This window comes from Onychomys torridus, chromosome 2 (assembly GCF_903995425.1).
Source record: "Onychomys torridus chromosome 2, mOncTor1.1, whole genome shotgun sequence".
In the NCBI taxonomy this organism is placed as follows: domain Eukaryota; kingdom Metazoa; phylum Chordata; class Mammalia; order Rodentia; family Cricetidae; genus Onychomys; species Onychomys torridus.
Genome location: NC_050444.1, coordinates 125,781,080 through 125,806,224, shown reverse-complemented (window position 1 = coordinate 125,806,224; position 25,145 = coordinate 125,781,080). Strand labels below are relative to the sequence as shown.

General features: G+C 42.3%; 1 protein-coding gene across 10 annotated transcripts in view; it reads left to right on the top strand.

Annotated features, from left to right (window-relative positions):
* Positions 1–25,145, top strand: part of Osbpl9 (oxysterol binding protein like 9) — a 139,874-nt gene that overhangs the window by 57,268 nt on the left and 57,461 nt on the right. For 7 of the 10 annotated variants that reach the window (XM_036178354.1, XM_036178353.1, XM_036178352.1 and 4 more), the window contains one exon: positions 11,684–11,760. In XM_036178354.1, coding sequence (XP_036034247.1) covers positions 11,684–11,760 — 77 coding nt within the window. Of the gene's footprint in view, positions 1–11,683; positions 11,761–20,865; positions 21,006–21,246; positions 21,315–25,145 lie in introns of those variants that run through there. The other 3 variants (XM_036178356.1, XM_036178355.1, XM_036178360.1) reach the window with 2 other exon arrangements.

Sequence of the window (25,145 nt, the reverse complement as noted above, 5' to 3'; positions counted from 1 at the left end):
AGAGATGGACAATAAATAATAACCATGAACCATCATGTATGTTAAGGCATAAAGAAACAGCAAGGCTGGGTAGTGGGAATGGAGGATGCTGGGTTATGGGCAGTCTTCTGTAAATGCTTGGGATGGTTAGTATTAATTGTCAATTTGACAGACTGTAGAAGAGAGTCCTGGGAGATGGACCTCTGGGCATGCTTGTGGGAGTTATCTTGATCACATTCATTGATGTGGAAAGACCTATCTTAAATGTGGGCAGAACCATTCCCTGGCCTTGGGTCCTGGACTGGATAAAGTAGAGGGAGAGAGCTGAGCCGCAGCATGCTTCACTGCTTTCTGCTGGTGCTCCATTGCCCTGACTTCCCTGCTGTGCCTCACACCCTGAGCTAAAATCAAACCTTCCTCCCTTAAGTTATTTTTACCAAAGCATTTTGTCACAGCATCAGGGAAAAACAAACATACAAAACAACAACAACAAAAACCAAAAAACCAAACCAAAACAAAAAACCAAAGACAAGGCTGGTCAGGAGACTTGAGAAAAGGCATCACTCTAGAAGACAGTGACTATTTGTTCCACAATTGTGAGTACCGGTTAGTTGCTAAGAAAATGGTAGTGTTAGAGAATTAAGAAAATGTGGACCAGGTTCCAGTCCAGACCTCAGGGAGTCCGGAGATGAGCTAGGGAAGTGGGGCTTGGGTGGGGTCATAAGCCTGGAGCATTCTATCTGCTTTGATTGAAAGGTACACAAGGTATAAGATAAACATATCTTTTTATCTGCTCTCCCCTCTAACTTCTATAATAAACAGTTTATTAAAGTCACAATTCTGAAAATTTCTGGCTATCAAAACATCGGCTTAGATTTGATCATATGAACATTTTCTTTCCTTATCACCTTACTGTCTTCTAAAAATAGCTTCTCCTGGATGTCTGGCTCAGTGGGTGAGCTTTGGCACAGCATGCTATTCTGAGTACCTGGATTGACCATTGTACAAATAGCACAAAACATTTTGACAATTCAATATGTCAGTTGCACTCTGAGCCACCAAGTTATCTAAATGGAATGGTTGTATTTACCAACCATCCGTCCATCCATCCATCCATCATGTAGTGAGCAAGGTGGTTTGCTAGTTATTTGCAATATAGCAACAAATTAGACTGACCTGATTCTTCTTTCTGGGTGCTTAGAATTCAGTGGAGGGAGTAATAAGTAAGCTATTACATAATGTGCCAGCAGTTCTCAGACTTCTTAATCTGAGTATTCTTGCTATGTCTTCTAAAATTATATGCCTCCAGAAAACTTGTATTCACATGTGTATAGTAGCGTCTTCAAGTTTAGAAATTAAAACTGATTTTAAGCATATTTACTCATAGTATCAATAAGAGCCAGCATAATTATACACTGCTATAAACCTAGCACTCAAGGCTGAGGCTTTAAATTCAAGGCCAACCTGGGCAACATAGTTGAGTTCTAGAAGGGCCACTATCTGAAAAAAACAACTCTCAAACAATATAAAATCTCATGATATTAATAAATAAATCCATTTTATTAATAAACATGTTGTGACAAAATAACCACCCCAGAGGGTGGCTCAGAAGTCAAGAGCATAAAACTGCAGAGAATCAGAATTTGGTTACTAGCACCCATTTTATAATTGGCAACAGACTGTAAAATCTCCTTGGAATACAGGCTGTCTTTATTGAATAAGATCATTTTTCAGCTTGGGTTTTGTTATTGGTTTGTTTGTTTGAGACAAGGTCTCCCTGTGTATTCCAGTCCGGTTTGAACTTACTGTGTAGCCCAGGCTGGTTTGGGACTCACTGTGTAGCCGAGGCTAGCTTTGAACTCCTGCCTCTAAGCCTTGCAGTATAGATGAGACACTTAAGTCACAGAGGGCATAAGGAACGTGTGACAATCCTGGTGAATAAGGGCAAGGCCAGGAATCAGACCAGAGTTTGGACCCAGGAGCCAGCCCTCTTGGTTTTTACCTCATAGAGCATAAGGGTTAATGATAAACAATGTTTTTGTGTGATATTGAAATGGCTTACAGTAACCTTTGCCAAATAAGAGTTGAATTATTAGTTTATGAATTATATTTTTAAGATTTTTCATGAACTTTTTATGTGTGTTTGTGTGTGGATACATTAGTGTCTGCACACATGAGGTCAGAGGACAACTTGTCGGAGTCAGTTCTCTCCTTCCACTGTGTGAGTCTTGGACATCAAACATGGGTCTTGACTACAAGCACCTTTAACCTGCTGAGCCATCTCACTAGCCTTGGAATATCCTAAGTGCAAATCAACATTCATGTAGGGGCGGGGAGATATGTGTGTATGCGTGTGCATGTGAAGGCTAAAAGTCAACTGTTGGATGTCTTCCTCTGCCATTCTGCATGTTATTTTTTGAGACAGGATTTCTCACTGGACAGGAAGTAGTGCTGAGTGGCTGAGGAGTGCCTGGGATCCCCCTTCTCTATTTTCTGGTTCAGCTGTTACTTTTTGGTTGGATGCTAGAGATCCAGACTCAAGTCCTCACGTTTGTATGGCAAGCAGTTTCTCCTCTAAGCCATCTCCTCAGCCTTGTTCCCCATCATCATAAAAGTGAAATATAAAGAGAGAATGTGCTGGGCTTTGCGGTACACACCTTTAATCTCAGCACTTGGGAGGCAGGGTGGGACAGGTAGATTCCTGCCAGTTCCAAGCCAGTCCTGTCTATAAAGTGAGTTCCAGGCCAGCCAGGGTTATACAGTGAGTCCTGGGGGAGCAGGAAGAGGGGGGTGGAGAATGAATATTAGTAACATGTTGTAAAAGCAAGTATTGTTTTGTGAAACGAATGTTCAGGTTTTATATGTACATATGTATCCATATACACGTATATATGTTAACCAGGCCATGTTATAAATATGCCCCTCATTGTGACCATAGTCAAACAATGCAGCTTACTGTTTAGAGGTGTAAAGCAGGCTTCATCATGTATGAAGAGGAATGGTAGATGCCAGAGAATCTTGAGGTGAACTGGGTGTCTAGAAATGTACGGGTTGGGGATTGTAGCTCAGGTGCTAGAGTGCTTACCTAGCATTTCCAAAGCACTGTAGGGAATAATCCCAGAATTTGTGAGTGGGAGGCAGCAGGATCAGTAAGGGGTTCAAGGTTGTCCTTGGCTATGTAGTAATTTTCAGTCCAACCTGGGCTACATGAAACCCTGGATTTTAAAAGGCTCATAAAAGGAAAAGAGTATTGACTTGCACATGAACTGTCTGTACATTTAGTAACAACATAGCACTCGAGTTGTAGCTAACTCACTAAACCATACTTTTAGGCATGAGCAGAGTTCACTCAGAATGAACATAAAGAATTCTCATTTTCCCTCTAGAGAGCTGTTGTGCAGGCTATCTGTGACTTACTATATTTCTCATATGAACACGTAATTTGTTATGATTGAATAGCCAGTCACCTCATTGTACACAAAGATACCTTTCCTAGTAGATCCCATAGGGCAGAAGTTGTTTACTGACACATAGGAGAATTGGAGAATGTGGACTAAACCAGTCAAAATAATACAATCTAGACTCTTCAGCGAGCAGGGATGATTTAATCCAAGCCCCTAATGTAGAGACACAGTCAATACCTGGATGCTGTACGAGGCTTTCTAAGGCCAATGACAGTAAAAGTAGCATGGCATGGGCCAGGCCATGTCTTCAGATGCTCACTTAGCCCTTTTCTCAGCCCCTCATTTGCTGTAGTCTGTCCTTTCTGCTTGGGATATTCCTGTCAGGGCCCTCCTCTCCACATAACCTGCACCCCTACCCCATCTTTGCTTTAAATTCCTACTCAGTCTGTAAAATTCAGCTATAATCTTCTTACCCCAGAGCCTTGCTTGAATTGGCCCCCAACCCCCACTCGTTGGGGTAGTTTATGTCATTTTTGCTTATAATTGGAGGTTTTGTGTCCCCCTTAGGAGTTTTTTTTTTCTTTTTTCTATAGCAAAGTTATAAAGATAGTCTCCTTTTTCACTTCAAACTCTGATTTTTCTTTCAAATTAGGAGTAAGAATATTTGGATTTGGTTTATGTATAGTACAAGGTAGGGTCAGATTTCATTTTTCTTTGTTATTATCCCAGTGCTGTATACTAAAGAGTTGTTCCTTACTGCACACTAGTGCACATGTCTCAAATCAAGTGTCTACATACACAATGGGACCCATTTCTGGTCTCTAATCTGTTTCATCCATTCCTTTACCCTTGCTCTTTCAATAGCCAAGGATAACCTTGAACTTGGATCTTCTTGACCCCACTGCTGCTGAGAGAACCAGCTCTCAACAGGTCAAAGAAACTAGAGAGGAGATGTGGAGTAGGTGAACTACTGGACAGACACACAGACACACAGACACACATGGGAACTTTATGTGAGGGCCAAAGCTTAATTCTTCATTTTATTATTCATTCTGTTACTTGGTTTATTTTTTATTTTTTTAAAGATTTATTTATTTATTATGTATACAGTATTCTGTCTGCAAGTATGCCTGCCAGCCAGAAGAGGGCACCAGATCTCACTACAGATGGTTGTGAGCCACCATGTGGTTGCTGGGAATTGAACTCAGGACCTCTGGAAGAGCAGCCAGTGCTCTTAACCTCTGAGCCATCTCTCCAGTCCTCGTTCTGTTATTTGTTATTACTCTGTTCTTTTTATATTTTGTTCTTCTGCCCTGATGTTCTTTTCCTCCACCTTCTTTGGTGTTCTCCTGCATCTTCCCTGATGTTCTCCTCTTCCATCTTCCCTGATGTCTTTCTCCTCCATCTTCCCTGATGTCCTCCTTCTCCATCTTCCCTGATGTCCTCCTTCTCCATCTTCCCTGATGTCTCTCTCCTCCATCTTCCCTGATGTCTTTCTCCTCCATCTTCCCTGATGTCCTCCTTCTCCATCTTCCCTGATGTCTTTCTCCTCCATCTTCCCTGATGTCCTCCTTCTCCATCTTCCCTGATGTCTTTCTCCTCCATCTTCCCTGATGTCTTTCTCCTCCATCTTCCCTGATGTCTTTCTCCTCCATCTTCCCTGATGTCCTCCTTCTCCATCTTCCCTGATGTCCTCCTTCTCCATCTTCCCTGATGTCTTTCTCCTCCATCTTCCCTGATGTCCTCCTTCTCCATCTTCCCTGATGTCCTCCTTCTCCATCTTCCCTGATGTCTTTCTCCTCCATCTTCCCTGATGTCTTCCTCCTCCATCTTCCCTGATGTTCTCCTCCTCCATCTTCCCAGATGTTCTCCTCCTCCATCTTCCCTGATGTTCTCCTCTTCCATCTTCCCTGATGTTCTCCTCCTCCATCTTCCCTGATGTTCTCCTCCTCCATCTTCCCTGATGTTCTCCTCCTCCATCTTCCCTGATGTCCTCTTCTTCCATCTTCCCTGATGTTTTCCTTCTACTTCTCTTATTTTTTTCTTATCCCCTTTGTAACCCCAAGACAAAAATTTCTACACAAGGAAAAGATTACCTCACAACCACAATTTACACATTTTCCAAAAACAAATTAAAATCTTTACACAGGAAGAAATCACATTATGACCACAAGTTATATGACTTTCTTAGAAGCCCCACAAGTAGTTAGACATTTTTGTATTAATTTTCCCACTATAAAATCTTCACCCAGCAGTGATTCTTTCATATTTGATTAACAAGGTTTTAAGCAAGCTGAGTGTATTTCAGCCAGTTCCTTTTGTACTGGCATGCAGCTGTTTGCGGTTTCAGGTTAACAGATTCCTGCAGAACTTTACTCGAGTTGTCTAGCCACTGTCTACTGTTCTCACACAATAGAGTCATTTAATTTCCTTTCACAACTTTGTTTTTTCAAGTTATATCCTGGGGCCTGTGATTAATTCTGTAAGCTACATGACCAAGGGACTCAGGTCTGACTTTAGGTGTAGGGACATAATTGTTTTCTTCGATCATCAGCCTGTTTTTCCACAGGCAGAATGCATGAGGCTTTCTTGTTCTTATTTTCCATCCTCTGCAGATCTCACATCTAACTAAGGGGAAGGTGACTTCTAGCCTATTTTTATCTTTTTTTAAGGCATGCATGCACCACCACTGCCTGGCAGAGAACCAATGTTCTTTTTTATTTTTTTATTTTTATTTTATGTGCATTGGTGTTTTTGCCTGCATGTATGTCCCTGTGAGGGTGTCAGATCTTGAAGTTACAGACAGTTGTTAGCTGCCATGTGGGTGCTGGGGAATTGAACCTGGATCCTCTGGAAGAGCAGCCAGTGCTCCTAACCACTGAGCCATTTCTCCAGCCCCCCCCCCCCTTTTTTAAATCTTTTTGTATCTCTTATGGGAGCAATTGGCAGAATAACCCAAACCATTTCCCTAATCATCTTCAATACCTGTTTTAGCCACCTGTGTCTTTTAGGCTGACTCAGAAATGTCAGTTAAATCATACATCTAACTAAGTATCATTGTTCTTATAAAAATCATCTTCATTATGATCTGCAAGTAAATTAATTGCCCAGTGCGGAGTGGGATTTTTCCCATGAAACAATTAGACTATACCAGATACATAGTAATCACACTATGCCAAATACAGCAGGAACACAGCATCAGCAAGCCGGAGGAAGTGGAGGACATTGTGGAAACAATCCTTCCGGGGCTTTACCTCTCCAGGATGTACCCAGTGTAGCTTTGCTAGCCACCAGGCTGTATTCCATAAGCTCCATGGCTGATTGCAGCTTCTCCTGTATGCTGGGATTATTGGACTCAGGGCCTCTTGGGGAAACACCATCAACTGAGCTACACCTCTAGCCCCATATTTGATCTTATCTTGGTTAGAGGTGGTGGAAGCAGGCAGGCTCAGCTGCATGGGGAGGAACGGCTGCTCTTCAGAGGGTGAGCATGCCCAGACTAACTACAGTCAGGCTTAGAAAGTGGGCAGGCCTAGCAGTGAGGATCGTAAGTAGCTGCCCATGTCGTCTTCACTACCACTTCATGTGACTTCATACTTGAATTAGACTCTCCAACAAGGCTTCTCTGTCTTCAGGTAGTTCTCTGTCGTTCTGTACTCTGCATTTCTAGAAAAGCTGTAGAACCAGCTTGGCAAAACTCAAAGTTGTGAATTTTAATTAGCATTTTATTAAATCTAGAATTTGAATTTAAAATTCAGCATTAGAATAGGAGTTCTTCATGAATATTGTTTCCATTTATTTAGATTGTGTTTGTTTTATTATTATAATGTTCATTGTAGAATTTAAAGGTTATATTTAAAAATCTCAATCTTGGTCTGGTGAGATGTTTCAGTGGGTAAAGGGACTTGCCCCCAAGCCTGATAAACATGACCTGAATTTGACCCTGGCACCCCCACATGGCAGAAGGAGAGAACCTACTTCTGTAAGTTGTCCTCTGACCTCCACACGGGCACACACACTACAAATACGTAAATGTCCAAAAACAAATTTAAAAATCATCTCAACCTTATAGTATTAAGAACCTTCTGAGTTCTTTATTTCCTGTAAACAGAAAATTTGCCACATATGTACAATATAGCTGTTAGCATTAGAAATATTCATGTAGGGGAATTGGCATTGATATATTAATACCACTCGATTCATTGACTCAAGTTCCACAGTTGACCCAGTAATGTCCTTTATGCTAAGAGAATCTAAGTTAGCATCACATGGTACGTGTACATGTGCACACACACACACTGGCGCACATTGATCATACACGGTATTAGGCTTCATTATGGCATTTTCCACCAGAATCTTGTTTTTGTTGGCTCTCCCTCTGCTCCCTCATCCCACTGATGCATTCCCTCCTCATGTGTGAGTTCAGGCAGGGGTGTGCCACAGCGTGTGTGTAGCAGTCATAAGACGGCTTGCAGGAGTTGGTTCTCTCTTACTATGGACTCCAGGGGTCAGACTCAGGTCATCAGGCTGGCATGACAAAGTTCTTTTTCTTGGTGAGCCACTCGTCAGCCACCATGGCTACCTAATTTTGGACAAAAGTGTCAAAAAATACACTGGAAAAATGATGGCCTGTTCAGTAAGTGGTGCTGACGAAAATGGGGTGTGCACTGTAGAGGAGTGAAACTAGATCCGCACCTTCCAACCTCTGCAGAAAATCATTTCTGATGCACACATACAGACACACAGGCACAAATATGTATGTATATTTCTGTGTGCTTTATCCACCACTTTACTCTGGTGTACTGAGAGTGCCTTCAGTATTTGCTGAAGTATTGGATTCTATAGGAATAACCTGTCTGGGATTCCGAGGGCTTCTGAAATCTGTGGCTTAATGTCTTTCATCAGTTTTGGGAAATTCTCAGCCAGGTAGCAGAGCAGTGTAACTTTACCAGCTGTGACTCCTGAGGGGTGGGTACTATAGGAACCGCTGTTAAGTGAAGTCAAGATCTTGATTCAAGTCTCAGGAAAGGATTTCAGGAAGTCAGTATGAAGCAAGACTGAGGTTTATTACAAACAGGCAGCATGCTTCTCTCTCTCTCTCTCTTTCTCTCTCTCTCTCTCTCTCTCTGTGTGTGTGTGTGTGTGTGTGTGTGTGTGTGTGTGTGTGTGTGTGTGTGTGTGTTGGGAGTGGGGTGGGGATACCGTACACATGTACAGGGAAGTGCAGGCTTCTTGAGAGAGGTTAACTGAAATTTCTTAGGGGCAGCTGGGTATATGAGTTTTGAACTGTAGCTGTGTTTAAAAGATTAAACTGTTTTTGGTATGTTTTTATCTAATGGTAAATGAAAGCCAGTAAAGTGATTTATGAGGTGTATTGTAGGGGTTTGCAGATAAGGTGTGCTGATTATATAAAAGTATAGGACAAGAAAGATACAACACATAGGTCATATGCGATAAGACGTCTTGTTTTGAGTGTTGGCATGATTCATAATTGTGGTAAGATTTCCTAAGAAAATGCGTACTATGTGTGGTTACTGAGAGGTCGTGATGTGTGTTTTGACTGTAAACATGTTTCATAATCTTTCTTGTTCATGAGATTTTTCTTAGCAAAAGGGAGTATCATGTTCTTTGCAGGTGTCATCAGAATTCTTGGCACTCAGCCAGCCAGGAATGCACATAGATCTGGGAGAATGATGGGCTCTTTCCCTTTCTCATGTCCCTGTATTTATTTCCTGTTTTTCTCTTTCCTCAGTGTGGTTTCTCATTTATTCTTTATCTCCCCCTGGTATCCAGTCATGGGCAGAGTACATTTCCTTATTTATTTATTTACTTACTTACTTATTTGCCCCTTTATCTGTTTATGTGTGTGTGTGTGTGTGTGTGTGTGTGTGTGTGTGTGTGTGTGTGTGCAGGTGCCCACAGAGGCCAGAGACTATATCAAATATTCCTGGAGTTGGAGTTTCAGGTGGTTTCGAGTTGCCCAATGTGGGCACTGGGAACAGCACTTGGGTCCTTTGGAAGAGCAGCAAGTGCTCTTCACTTCTGACGCCTCTCCAGCCCACTATGAGTGCTCCACATCCTTGACTGGCTGCTGCTGTTGCTGTTTCTTGTAATCTCTTCCAGATCTCTAATTTCCTTGTTAACTGTACTTAATCTGTTAAACTCATCCATTGAGCTCTTAATTTTTATTATTATAGAAATTAAAACTATCATTTCAATTTGAGAATTCATATTTGGTTATTTGAAAAATAAAATGAAGAGCCAAATTTAGATCATTCAGCATGATCTAAATTTAATCCTTAGAACACAGGAAAAGGTGGAGAGAACTGAACCTCCAAAATTGTCCTCTGACCTACATGAAGTGCCCACACAATAATAATAAATAAAAATGTAAAATACCACCTGCTACTTATAAACTAATCTGGAGTCCCTGTTGACCTTGGTTTCAGTCATGTGTGGTTTCATCTTCAGAAGCATCTCCATTTATGTATATTTGATTGGATTTACTTGTGTGCTGGACTATATTTGAAAAATGGTTTATAGAAATACAAGTCAGTGATGGTACATGCCTCTAATCTTAGCATATGGGGGGCAGAGGCAGGCAGATCTCTGAGTTTGAGACCAGCCTGATCTACAGAGGGAGTTCCAGGACAGCCAGGGCCACCCAGAGAAACCTGTTTTGAAAAAACAACAAAGAAAGAAAGACAAGTCAGTTACCAAGATGAGGTTGCCATCCTGTAGAGGAGATTTTCACCAGCTTTGCTAGCCAGATGCTAGAATCACTAACAATATGGCGGCTCTTTAGTCTGTTTCGGGTACTGGGATCTTCCTGGACCACACAGATGACTAAGCAGTTGATTTAGTTCTGATTTATCCTTAGTTCCAAAATGAAGCCTAATTTACCAGACTCCATTTTGCTAGTTTAGTGGTTCTCAACTTTCCTAATGATGGGACACAGCCCTCATATTGTGGTGACTTCCAACTGTAAAATTATTTTTATTGCTACTTCATAACTGTAATTTTGCTACTTTTATGAATTATAATGTAAATATCTGTTTCCTGATGGTCTTAGGTGACACCTGTGAAAGGGTCATTCTACCCCCAAAGGAGTCACAACCCACAGGTTGAGATCCATTGTGCTACTGGGTCCTATCTTCAACTCTGTGAGTTTGAGGCCAGCCTGGTCTACAGAGCGAGATCCAGGACAGGCACCAAAACTACCTAGAGAAACCATCTTGAAACTCCCCCCATCCCCACCCCCATCAAAAAAACCTTTTAGGTTCAGTCTCAGTTTACCAGAAAATAGTTCCCAAATACTCTTGGTCCACACACTGACAGATCTTAAGTGCATCACCCAGCACACAGCTCCTCCTTAGGAATTTATAATGCTGCCAGGCAAAGAGCATCCCTAAATTCCAGGCTTCTCTAGATGTTTGCCTTCTAGAAGATGCTGACTGGTAATTCTTTACTAACTTGGTTTATGGCAGCTACAACCTTCCTTTCTCCCTCCCTCCCTCCCTCCCTCCCTCCCTCCCTCCCTCCCTCCCTCCCTCCCTCTCTCGCTCTCATTTTCTTTCTTTCTTAAGTTTATCTAAGTTAAATTTATCTTTTAACTGATACATAAAAATGTAAGATCCTGCATAGGGCTAATATTAGCCTTGGTGCATGTATACATTGTGTTATTTAAAATCAGGCTAAGTGTACCTATTTCTGCAAACATAATAACTTCTTGATGGTCCAAACTTTCGAAATCTTCTTTTAGCTATTGGTATTGGCAGTCGTCCAACAGTATGACAGTTTACCAGAGCTGCTTGCTTCTAGTTAATGTAACTTAGTACCTGCCAGTCTACTCTTTCCCCATCCGTTCTCTCCACTCTACTTACCCTCTTCTAACCTCTGTGAGTTCCACTGTTTGGGATCACACAAGTGATATATGGTGCTTGTGTGTCTCTGCCTGGCTTATTTCACTTGTTCCATCTGTGTTGCCACAAATAACAGTTTTTATTCTTGTTAATGACTGACTGGTATTCCACTGTGTATATGTGCCACGTTTTAAAACCCATTCATCTGTTAATGAAGCCATTAAAGAATAGCAAGTCCAGCTTTTTTGGTTGATCTCCATGGGAATGTTAATCTTTGACAAAAGTCGCCTATTAGTAAACACAGTCATTCCTTTTGTTAAAATTGTTGTAAATAGTTTGTAATTCTTTCAGATAGTGGATCTATTTAAGAAATCAGATGTTTCCTTAAGATGAACCTGTCAAGGAAATGACACAGCAAACTCTAATCTTTTGTTCTAGCTCGAGATGCAGATGAGCGAGAGAAGTGGATCCATGCCTTAGAAGAAACTATTCTTCGACATACTCTCCAGCTTCAAGTAAGAGGCTTTGCATGCTGTTTGGATAGTTTGTGTATGGTTTTCTTTTTCAGGGGAAGGGGATTTTTTTTTTTCAAAAATAACTGATGTAATACAATGAGAACTTATTCTTGCTTTTTAGTGTTACATAGAAAAGTTATAAGCATTTATTTTTTTTCTGCTTTCTGTAGGGCAAAATACAGATTTTTATCAGAAATGAAGTTAGTGTAAGGCAATTTGAATGTGAAATGATATATTAAAATGTGCCAGATTCATTTTTAAGTATTTTGTATCAATATTGGGCTATTGACAAAACCAAATTATAAAGTTAGGCACAATGATTTATAAGTGCTGAGAAGGTTACCTCATTTTCTTGTTAATAGAATTTGGTTATTACCACATATACCTGGTTAATGCTAATTAGGATAAAGATGAAAGAAAACTCTGCACAAAATGGGTCCAGAAAAACAGACAAATCTAGCTGAGATCTGAAGTTTGTACTCAAGTCCCTGTCTGTTTCTCAATTCTGTTTACTCTGATTAGTGCCCATTTTCAGATGGCTTTCCCCTGTGGTAGTGAGCCTGGTGACAGCAGTCTTCAGCCTCATATTGTAGGAAGTTAGGTCTACAGTCAGTAAGATTAACAGGCACAGGCCGAGTGGCAGAGCAGCAGAGTGGTGACCACATTCAGGAGGTTGAGCCAGAAGGATACTGAGAATTTAAGGCTAGCCTGGGCTACAGTCTGAGATCCTGTCTTTAAAAAATAAAAGTATTTCTAGAGTGCTTTTCACCTTAGCTTCGGTCATGCATCTGATCCTAACCCAGCTGGAACTGAGGTGATGGGAGAAACACCTTGTAGTAGGTAGTAGACGTCCACACCATCCTTGCCATAGCGGCTTCAGCACAGGAAACAGAGCAGGGTGAGTGACAGATGCAGCACACGCCTCTTCCCACATAGAGAAAATGCTTGCTCACGTTTAGCCTCTAAGGTGCTTACAGGCATGGCAGATAGATGATTTAGTCTTGAATTGTAGAAAACTGGTGCTTTGTGACCCCCTTCTACTTTGTCTTACCCAGAAATTGCTCGATTTGATAAGGTTTACCTTAGGTCTTTGCACATGATGAGCTCCCATCATCTAAAAGGGCTCAAGCAGAGGCTTAGAAAACAGTGTGTGATGATGCGGTTATTAAGGGATGGGAGCAATGAAGATGGAGTTGAAGAGGTTTGTAGATTACCCTGAGGTGTGTTTTGTAAAAACAGTTTTCATGACTGTGATCATTTTTTTTTTTAATTTAGGTAGTTCCATAAATAATATAGCATATTTTGGACAGATGTGTGGTCCAATTAGAAGGTAGTTACTCTACATTTAATTGCATTGAATGTGACAGATGAGATTTTCCCCTAAACTGGCTAAAGTGACATGGAAGTGTCTGGTGTGTCTTCAGCCTGCCCTTAGAGGCCTCTGCTGTAGGGCCATGTAAACCCATCAGGTGCTTTTACTTGCTTGCTTTCCTGAACACTTTTTAAAGCTTTTTGCCCTCTACATTTTTCTGAATGATGTTCTCTCTCTCTCCCCCTCCTTCCTTCCCTCTCTCCCTCTCTTTCCCTCTCTCCCCTCTTCTTCTCCTCTCTCCCTCTCCCTCCTTGCCCTTATTCATAGCTTAGTTTAGAACTGGCCTCTTTGGTAGAACTTGCAAGGACAGACCCTCATGCCACAAGCCCAAGGACCTTTGGATGACAATCATTGCAGCTACTAGGCACTTTTGCTGGAGTGGTGGTGGCAGTATCTTGCTGTCTAGCCCATGTTGGCCTGGAACTCAAGATCCTCTGCCTCTCTCTCCGGAGTTCTGTGACCTTCTCTATCTTTAAAGCACATTATTAGGTAACTCCTTCCAGTCAGGTACCGACGTGGATCCAATTTTAGAGTCAGATTTAGAGTTTGGTAAAAAGAGAGCTTACATGTTTTAGGAACAGCAGGAAGAAGAAGGAAGGTACTTTTGAGATATTCTAGACGTTGACTGCTTTGGCATTTTAAGAACATGTAATATGAAAGTTGTTAGTAATAGAGAGGCTAAGATGTTTAGAACTCTGACGCTGAGTGTTTATTTGAGGCAGTGTGTGTGATAAAGACCGCATTGTGGAGCTGGATGTCTGATTTGTAGTCCAGTGCAATGGCTTAGCATTTAAGCATTAATATTGACCTCTCTGACTGACAGTACTGCTCCTTAGCATCATTGGGACAGTATATGTGAGTTCAGTGTAGACTGTTGGAAGAGCTGCACAGATGTCAGCTGCCATTTCTTCTCCTGTGCCCAGTGGTCCATTAGTGCCCAACAAATATTAGTGATGTGAAGACATTACTGAAGTGATACGTAAACAGCTAACATTCTTTTCCACCCTTACTTGTCGAATACGTGGAGACAAATAACACTATCTGGTAGGCACCTTTGGAAGGGCCTGGGAGTAGAGTTGGCGGCTCATTCATTAGGGTCTGTGTTGGTATCTCTTCCTGTGCTGGCGGCTTCTCTTCCATCACTTTGCTTTAGTTACATGTATTCTATGAGTTACATATTTTGTCTTTATATCACTAAGGAAGCTTATGACATTTCTTCCTCATCACATCTGCATGCTCTCCCTTTTCTGTTAAACTGTTTTTCTACTTTGGCTACAAAACAGCATTGCTCTGGCCTGGTTATTACACCACACAACCTCAGACGTCAAGGAATGTGTTCTTAACATTCTACTTCCTTCTACTGCCTTACTTCCTCCAAACCTCTCTTCTTTCTCTTGTATTGATCTGAGCTTTACATAGCCGTTTTTCTTGGCCATTTTAGGCTTTGCTCACCTGGTTTCCCAGTGGAGACCTTGTGGCCTACTTCTTTAACCCTGTTTTTGCCAGCACTGTCAGAATTTCTTGCGGCTGGACACTTTTACCACTGTCTGTTTGCTTTGCTTTTAGTGCCCATTTTAAGATGGCCCAGTGGCTAAGAACACATTCTGTTCTTCCAGAGGACCTGGGTTCAATTCCCAGCACCCACATGGTGGTTGACAACCCTCTGAGCCTGTGACTCCAGTTCCAGAGGATCAAATGTCCTCTTCTGACCTCTGCAGGCAAAGCATCCATGAACATAAAATAAATTATAAAAATAAATAAGTAGCTACTAAAGTGAGGTGGCTGTATCTAACCCAATTTAATTGTTTTCCACTTCTAATAGAATATTCATCACAATTTCAAATTCCTCTATCTTTAAAAAAAAAAGAGGGTCACTTGTACTCCAGGCTGGCCTTGAACTCATTGTGTAGCTGAGGATGACATAGAATTTGATCTGCCTGCCTCCACTTTCCAAGTGCTGAGATTGCAGGCTTGATTTATCATGCCTGGTTTAGGCAGTACTGAGGATCAAACAGGACTTTGTGCTTGCCAGGCAGCACTCCACAAACTGACATATATCTCCAGCTCCAGAAGCCTTTTCGTGACCTTTTGTTAAGTTCCCGTTGAATCTCTTGAAGTGAGATCTTTTCATTAGGTTAGTATCTAATGAAAACCTGTTTGCAGCTGGATGTGGTGGTACCCACACCCTTAATCCCAACACTTGGGAAGCAGAGGCAAGAAGATCTCTGTGAGTTCCAGGCCAGCCTGGCCTATATAGTGAGTTCCAGTCCAGTCAGGATTACATAGTGCAATCCTGTCTCAAAAACATCAATAGACCCTAACTCTCCAAAAAGGAAAGAAAACAAAACAAAAAATAAAACCCAAAATAAGAACACCTGTTGTTCTCTTCATATAAAAACGGTTTTTCTCAAGCCTTCATCCTTTTTTTAAAAAAAAGAAAAAAAAAAAGATTTATTTATTTATTATATATATACAGGCCAGGAAAGGGCACCAGATCTCATTATACATGGTTGTGAGCCACCCTGTGATTGCTGGGATTGAACCCAGGACCTCTGGAAGAGCAGCCAGATGCTCTTAACCACAGAGCCATCTCTCCAGGCTCAAGCCCTCATCATTAAGCCTCTCTTGTCTTTGATGATGCCAGCCTTGACCTCTGTGATGGATGAGAAAGTTAGGTCTTCAGGTGTTCAGTCCATGTGACCTGCTTGAGCTGGGCTGCTTCTATCAGAATTGCTTTCCTCCTCCCTCACTGGGTCTCAGTGCAGTCACGCTCAGGTTAGGTTTTGGCTTTATCTTGGGAGCTCTATTTCTTGTACTATCCCAACTAATATTCCTTAATTTATTCCCTTTTTTCATCCTTTAAATAAACAGCCATCATTAATGATGCTGAGGCATTCATAAATGAGGGGTGGTGGAAATCCTCTAGAGCAGAGCAGTAGTTCTCAACCTTTGGGTCATGACCCCTTTAGAGATTGAACAACCCTTTCAGAGGGGTTGGATATCAGATATTTACTTTTTTTTTTTTTTTTTTTTTTTGAGACAGGGTTTCTATGTGTAGCTTTGCACCTTTCCTGGATCTCGCTCTGTAGCCCAGGCTGGCCTCAAACTCACAAAGATTCGCCTGCCTCTCCCTTCTGAGTGCTGGGATTAAAGGCGTGCGCCACCACCGCCTGGTCCAGATATTTACATTTTGATTCATAACAGTAGCAAAATTACAGCTTTATTATATTTACTATAGTAAAGGGTGGTCTCTTCCTCAGCCTGTGCTGTGCTTTCATCTCTTGTAGCCCTGGAACTCTCTGCTGTGTATTCATAGCAGTGAACATGTGGACACAAGTTTTTGCTAGGAATGGTGTGAGTTCATGTACATCCTCTCTTCTTACTCATTCATCTCCCTCTTAAGTTTATGAAGCTCATGAGATTAGAGAGGAACCCATTTTACTGATAATATGCTTATGGTACACATGCAGAAGCTCAGTACTGACCAAGCTTTCATGGGTGGTTTGAGAAGTGGATAAACGGAGAAATTGCTTTAGATCTAGGTGAACCGGGACTTGGGGCCTGCCTCTGCCCCTTTACTAGCTGTGAAATCTATGGTAATACTTAATTGCTTTTCAACCTGTTTCTCTCTCTCTCTCTCTCTCTCTCTCTCTCTCTCTCTCTCTCTCTCTCTCTCTCTCTCTTTTGGACAGGATTTGAGACAAGATTTCTCTTTATAGTCCTGGAACTCCCTATATAGACCAGGCTGGCCTTGAATTTATAGAGATCCACCTGCCTCTGCCTCAGAGTGCTGGGATTAAAGGCGTGCACCGTTATGCCTGGCTTCAACCTCATTTGTGTGGTGGAAATTTGATATCTCCAGCCTGTAATGTCTGCACATAGTCTTCCATTCCTACATCATTTCAACTAAAGCTTTCTTTATCTTTCTTCCTCTTAATTCTCTTCCTTCTTTCTCTGGGTCACCTCTGCTTCTTTGTGGGTATCAGCAAATTGTAACTAGTCTGGAGATGGAAGTAAAACTGAAAATCTCTGTTTAAATCCTGTTGAGCTGAGTTTCATACTGTTAGTTGATGTTAACTGTAGGCTCTTCTCTTTTTTCTTTGCTCTCTCTTAGCCTCCCCCCCCCCCCTTTTCTTTTCATGAGTCTTTTTTATTAAGTCTTTATTAAGTCTGTTCTCTGACTTTTCCACACACGGATTGCTTGTCCTCACTGCTGTCAACTACTCCCTACAGATTCTCTTGCCACATTCATCTCTTTTTGTTTTGGTTTGTGACTCACTGTCCCTGTTTTAATGTCTGCCAAGTTTGGAAGCTCCCTGTAAAGAGTCAGAAGGCCACTGGGCCCCTTAACTCCCTCTCAGCCTGTGAGTAGCTTACCTGGTTGCTGTATAGGTATAAAAAGCAGTTTGTAAACTTGAGTAAGTTTGGGCTCAAATTTTAGAAAAAAATCTTGCAGGCCCCAAAGGGTAGTACTTGAGTTTTATGCCATAATATTACTTAATGTAGGCAAGTATAAAGCAAAATGTAAGTATCTCAGGTTTAAACTCTTATAAAATCATTCAAAAAGAACTTCCAAATGAAATGCAAATATAATCCAAAGCAACAGAATCTAAACTAAGATTCATTTAAGCTCAGCTCAGTGACAGATGCCTGTACTTCATTTAGTAATGTAAGTTTTAAAAATGAAATGTAGAAGTTCTTTCAGAATAAAGTTAAGTAACCAATGTAAGAATCTTACCTATGAAAATTAGGGCAATAATATGCCTCAAACTAAAATTAAAAATTGAAGGAAACTAAAGACTCATAGAGGAAAAACTGGTCTCTTGTTTTCTGACTTCCCTGTTGTATACCCTAGACTGTTTTTTTCACCTCCCTCCACCCCCAGTGTATCGAGGCACAGTCCCTGGCATTTCGTTACCCCAACAGACATTTCTAAGCACCTAATTGTTATGGCAGTCCCTTGAGATGAGAAGCTGAGGATACAGCGGTGAGCAAGACTTTGCACTATCATAGACACTGTGGGCCTGTGGAGAGGCTGCTAATTCTAATTCTGAACAGAGTATTTCCATTGGATAATGTGTTCACGGCAGTTTCCCTTGGTGAAATATGGCAGCTTTGATGGTAAGCTAGGTATTGTTTCTTCCATATGCCAAGTGACATACGTACTCCATCTGACCTATGTTCCTATATAGGAATTGACTTCAGTTTAAAATTTCTGAAGACTTAGCCTAAAATACTGGGAGCCTGTACAGACTGCTTCTGAAAATCAAGTTGTCTTTTGTCTGCTCTGGTCACGGCCTCTGTTGCTAGGTCAATGCCTAGAGAAATTGGCTTAAAAACAAAAACAAAGCACCATATATTTTAGAGTTTTGCTTTGCTTTAGGTTAAAAGCAAAAAAAGAAAAGAAAAAAAAAAAAAAAGAAAAGAAAAACCAGGAGCTTCAGTGATTCCCTCCTTATAGCCCTGTCCCGCATATGCATAGCTTCCCATTATCAGTATTTCCCACCAGGATGCTATATTTGTTGTCACTGATTTCTAGTGACTCATCATTACCTAACACATAGATTTGTTGTTTTGAGTTTTTTGAGGCAGGGTCTCATGTAGCTCAGGTTGGCCTCCAACTCACTATTTAGCCAAAGATAATCTTCTTGCATTCAAATCCTAAGTGCTGTTATATGTAGTATTTGGAATTGTACAGTCTTTTGGGATAGGCTTCTGATATTTAGGAAAATATACTTGTTTCCTCCTGGTCTTTCCATGTGTGCTGGTTAAATTTTCTTACAACTTGACACAAGCTGGAGTCACCAGGGAAAAGGGGACTTTGAGAGACTGCCTTCCTCAGCTTGCCTATAGGCAACTGGGGAGCATTTGGGGGCTGCTAATTGATGGGGGTGGGAGCCCACTATAGTGGTATTGCCCTTGGGAGGTTGTAATAAAGCAAGCAGTAAGCAGAGTTTCTCTGTGGGTTTCTGTCAAGTCCCTGGGTCGAGTCCCCTAGCCTCCCTCATTGCCGCTTGTAACCTGTGAACAGAACAAACCCTTCCCACCCTGGCTGCTTTTTGGTCATTGCTTTATCACAGCAGCAGAGAAGGAAATGCAATAACATGACTCGATGGATCATTTTGGGTTTTTTTTTGTTTTTATTTATTTATTTTTATTACTGAGGAGTAAATCCAGGTCCTCATGTGCAAGCTCACAGTTACTGAGCAACATTACCAACAAGGCCACACCTCCAAAATCCTTCCCAGATAGTTCCATCTGGAGAACAAGTGTTCAGATATATGGCCTTTGGGGGCCAGTCTCATTCATGCCACTACATTTTATTATGTATGAATTAAGAATTAAAAAATTATTAAATAACCCTAAATATAAAGTGAAATTATAGCTGTGTTAAGTTACACAAAAAAGTTTCCTGGGCTAATGATGACCTAAAATAGGAAGAATTTACATTGTGTAGAAATGATAGTGAGAAGTGAATGAAGAGCCCAAGTTGTCAAGGAGATAGTGGGAAAGAAATAGCAGCTGCACAAGGGCTGGAGTTGGAAGGTCCTTGGCAAATTAAAGAAGCTTGAGAAGAGCCTTTGTGAGGATGACAGAAAAATAGAGAGTACAAGTTGAAAGATGTAGGTTGGTAGGGCTCTAAAACTGTTGTGTGGATTAGTGTCAGACACTGAGTTATATCCTTTTGAACCATGCAGAGCTGTGGTAAGTCCCTTAATTGGTCGTGAGATGCTATGGAAATCACTCTAGATCTTTTGTTGAGCATGAGTGGTAGGTTCAGGAAGACTGTAGTAAGGAAATTATTCCAAGAGGGTCCATTGTTTGAGATGAGGAGAGGTGGAATTGAAAGCACATTTAGGAGGTAAGAATTACAGAACTTGGTTGATAGATTTGAAGATGTCAGGACTGCTACATTTTTGGTTTGCCTTTTAGAGTGGATGATAGTGGTTTCACTTACTGTGATAGAGATCATAGGAGAACTAATTCCATGCTTATAAAAGGGGAAGCAGAATGAACTTTGAAACAATTTACATGAACTAAAAATACCAATGAGCACAGCAGTGCAGTTTGAGTGTAGCGAGTATTTCTTCAACTCTGCGCCAAAATTACAGCAAATAATTGTTTTGTAGAGCCTTAGAAGGTTCGAGATTCCAAGGAAAAATAGAAAAGGAGATTACTCTCCAGATTGATAAACCAATCACTGGTGTCTGTGATTTCCTGCATTTTGGGCCTCTGCCCAGGTGCTCCAAGCCTGAACTTCACAGTTACACCATTTGGATTCTTGAAGTTCTTCACAAGCCACCTACACTCCTTACGGTGCTTTCACAACAGCAAGCCCACAGACGCCTAACCGACAAATAAAACAGACGCCCAAGCTCTTGTTTACTGTAGTGTTTCCTCCTCTCCCGCCTTCCTCGAATGACAGAACAACTTTCTGGAGGCAACATCAGTAATCAAGATGAAACTTCTGAGCTCAGGAGCTGCCGACTCTAGGGTGCTGGCGAGCTAGCCGGTGAAGCGCGTCTCCCGGCCTTCCCCACCTTTGGGGGAGAAGGCGGGCGGGCGGGGTGGGAGTCCTGAGCTGCCGCGGCTCCTTCGGCCTTGACGCCTAAGGGGCCAACCGCCAATCGGCAGCCGCTCACCTCCCATGCAGGTGACCCGTGGCCAATCGCCAGCGGCCTCTTTGCCTGGGCCAGCCAATGGGGCGGCGCCTGGGCCGCGGCGCAGGGGGCGGGCGGGGGAGGGCGTCCTCCGGCTGCTCTGGGCTGGGGCGCCGCCGCGGAGGGGCATCCGGGGCGGGGAAGGCGCCCCTCCCCTCCCCTGGGACGGCGGTCGGCCGCGGCGAATGGCTCTCCTGCTGGCCGCTTGCGAAGTGAGTAGACCCCTGAGGTCCGGCGGCGAGGGGCCGCCTTCCCTCAGCCCACGCCCCCAAGCTCCCCGGAGGGGCCCGCTGTCCTGCTTGGGAAACGCTGGTGTGGAACTCGGCTCTCCTTTCGAAGGTTGACTCACAATGACCCGTCCCGGTGGAGCTCTGAGCCTGAGCTCAGCTCGGAGCCTGCCTGCCTGCCTGCGCCCATTCGTAGAATCTTCACTCCAGGCCAAGTAGAATTCGGGATGTTTTGGCGTTGTGCTGGTGCTTGGCCCGGTATTCGTTGTCAGTTATGGATGCTGCTGTTTGTGGGTGCGTGAGGAAGGAGGTGGTTTTGTTTTTAAGTAGCTGTTGGAAATGTTTTGGAAACTCCAGTACAGCGTTATGGGGTTCACAGAACGACTGTAGGGAAGGTTTTAGATTGTCAGCCTTGCTCAGTTGTGGAAAGTTTTCTGTGATTAATATAGCGGGAAGGCCCCTGCTGGCCTTCCTGCTGGACTTAACATTTTTTTTTCCCAATCATGAAAGATTGAGAATTAAGTTGAACAAGACATTTTCTAATTTGAAGACTTGGTTTTGCGTGATCAAATTGTTTTACTTTTTAGCTATTTTTAAAGGAATTGAAAGCCAAATAACTATTTCCAGGTTTCTCATTGGGGAAACCGGGAAGGGTCTTAAAGTGGTAGTTGCGGTTTAAAAGCCTTCCCAGCGCCTTTAAAACGGGAATTCTGATGAAGCGGCTCCTAAGTCATTTTTCAGAAGACCTCCTGTATTGGGACAAGCGCTAGGGCCCTGTAGTGACCAGTACTAACATTTCTTGTACTTCGCTTTTACTTGGGGATTTTTAAAAAACTTACTTTTGGTGCATCTCAACAAGGGATTACTTAAATAAAAGCCAGATGGTTTTCCCTACTCCAGAGTAGGCATACATCACTAAAAATGAAATTTTGAGAATTTAAACAAGAAACATTTTTTGTTGTTGTTGTTTTTAAAGTTGGGTGTTTCTTGAGTGTCCTGAGTTTGGTTGGAACAGGGATGACGTTGTGCTTGAAGCACATCTTGTAAATAAGAGGTCGAAAAGTATTTTGGGCACAGTCAAGTTGAAGATCAGCAGAGGGTTTAGTTCAGTGTAGGGTCTGTTTGCTGTGACCTCCCTCTGTCTGTTTATTGGAGAACCACTTGTGTGGCTGTATATTTTTGAAACAGGGTCTTGGTACTTGAACTCTTTCCCTTCCTGCAGGGGTTACACACGTGCACTGCCACACCCACGTTTTGTGTGCTTGATTTAGAAAGGTAATGATGACGGCAAGCAATCCATAATCATGTGTGTCTACTAAAATATCCCAGATGACCTCGGATGTGTCGGGTTCTATCACTAAGTGCTGACCTGTGGAAAAGTAACTGATTCTTACACTACAAGGAGAAGTTTTTATGGTTACTATAATGTACGTAGCAGAAAATTATGTCTTGAAAATTTTCAGTAAAGGTTTAGACAGTCACTGCTGATCTTGAAGCCAGTCTTCCTCTTTAAATATTCTGACAAGGTCCACCACACAGCCATTCTTCTGTTTCCATCTGCCTTAGACTTGTCCGCCTCTTGGACTTGACACTTTCTTGCATGATAGTGCTCTGAGTCCTACATCATCTCAGTGCACTTTTGGGAAATCTGATCCAGTGTGTGAGAGGCAAGTCACACCCAGCCTCTTTACTCAAAAACACGTCGCCTGAGTCACTCCACGCTTCTGTTTTCTGTTTTGGGTGCCTCTGCAGCCCAGCTCCCGGCATGCCTTTAAGGCTCTCCCCAGTGGCTAATTCTCACAGCTGTCTGAAGCGCTTTACTCAAGGCATTTGCTGTGAGTGGTTTCTCGTCAGAACATGTCTAGCCTCTGAGTTCTTTCTCTTCACACCAGCTGCCTTTCTCTCTTGCTTAGATTACCCCACCTTTCAGGTGGTTAAGCTTTGGCTTGACCCTTGGTGCACAGCACCTAGCCCCTTCCCGTGCTGTCTAAAGGAAGACAGTGAGTTACTTTGTGTGCCATTACAGAATCTGTCCATATCTCTTAACAGCTTTTGCTAAATTATGAATTTTTTTGTTCACATGTCTGATTCTTGTTAGGGCATAATTTGCTAGAAATCAAAGGTTTGCACTCCTCTTTGTCACTAATGGAGTGCCTGGCCATGTAGGCTGGTCTCATGTCTCCTTACCCATAGGGTCACAGCTGGCACCCTACAAACAAAACAAATTAGCAAGAGAAATTCTTTTTATTTTTTAAAGCCTCTGTGTAGCCCTGGCTGTCCTGGAACTCACTCTGTAGACCAGGCTGATCCTGAACTCACAGAGATGTGCCTGGCTCCGCCTCCCAAGTGCTGGGATCAAAGGTGTGTGCTGCCATTGCCCAGGGGGGTTTGGTTCCTAAGGCTAGCCATGGGTAAAGGAATTCTAGTTTCTCCAACTGCTTTGGGAGAAAAGGGGAACATGAGAAATTCAGAGACTACTTGTAAGCCCTTCAAGTGCCCTTCATTTCAAGGGTGCGGCATTCACAAATGCCAGACTTGGGGTTTGGCTTTCTGAGCCGAGTAGAACATCGTAGGTGTTTAGAAAAGGGGTAAGTTGTATAAACTGGTGACACAAGCACGCATGATACGGTTAGGGGGAAGGTTTTTACTGTATATATGAGGGAGAGAAGCTTCTGGAAGAGTCCAGAGCAGAAGGAGAAAGTAGTAGACTGGACCTTGCCGTGACAGAAGCAGGAGCAGAAAACAGAGAAGGTGCAGGGGAGAGCGCAAGATGAAGAAAGGACCAAGAGAGTGCATTGCTGACTTAGCAGGGTCAGAAGGAGGGTGAGAAACGATGCTCCTGAGCTGGAGGGGATTTAGGACGTGTGTGTGTGTGTGTGTGTGTGTGTGTGTGTGTGTGTGTGTGTAAAAAGCTAGGATGTTAGCATGGACCCTGGTATGTATAACAGTGACTTGTGATACTGAGGGAGCCTAGAGGCCAGCATGTGTTTTGATATGCTAATAGGCACCACAGACAGCATTTGTCCCTTCTGCCAGTGTTAAGGGAAATGGCACCTTTGGTAGAGGGGAACTAGCTTCACAAAGGAATGTTGGCTTTTGTCTAACCAACAGAATTTGGGCAAATGGAGTTTCCTTTGGACGTGACATAAATGATCCAAATATGAACCGTTATAATATCCTAAAATACAAACCTTTTACTCAGGTGTGTTGGAACTAGATTTTTTTCTCCAGTATTAAAATATTTCTTAGGTCGCTAGACTGAACTGGTTACAAGTATAACGGAATTGGAGAAAATGTTTAGAAACTGTGCTGTGATGGTGGGTGGATTCTATATCTTGTATGTGACTTCCGTATGACTTCTGGTGTAGTTGAAATAATGCCAGTATCACAGGAAGAAGCATGTTATTGGCTAGAACAGTCAAAGGAACTCAGGAAGTGTTCTGAAATTTTAGTTTTTTAATATTGAGTAATGCTTGATCCTATTTGCTGTTTTCTCTGTTATCCTTAAAGAAGTCCTTTGGAAATCCTAATTAAGTACCTGGCCATAGCAGAGAGTCAGTGCATGTTTTTGCCATGAATGAATGGTAATTTTTGCTTTCTGTGTGTATGGGGGGTAGGGGGAAGAGGGGAATGGTATGGCAGTATTGACATTGAAGTTCATTTCTGTAGACACTTTAAAGAACTTGACCATTGAGCCGGGCGGTGGTGGCACACACCTGTAATGCACTCAGGAGGCAGAGGCATGCGGATCTTTGTGAGTTCGAGGACAGCCTGGTCTACCAAGTGAGTTCCAGGAAAGGCGCAAAGCTACACAGAGAAACCCTGTCTCCGAAAACAAACAAACAAACAAAGAACTTGACCGTATTATATTGACTACAGCTCATTTTGTTTTTCTAATATGTGGTCTTTAGCCAAGTTGCTTACTCTGTTTTCTTTGTATTCTTGGCATTCTAAGCTTGTTTTAAACTCTGGTTGCTTTAGTCTTTATATGTTTCAAGGTTATAGGGAACGAACAATAGTTCACTTGAGTTTTAGCATTCTTTGTCAGACTGTGGAAGACCTTGTATAGTTGAAAACTACAGCTTTCTGTCTTTATTTAAATGAGGTCAGCCGTAGATCTTCCCA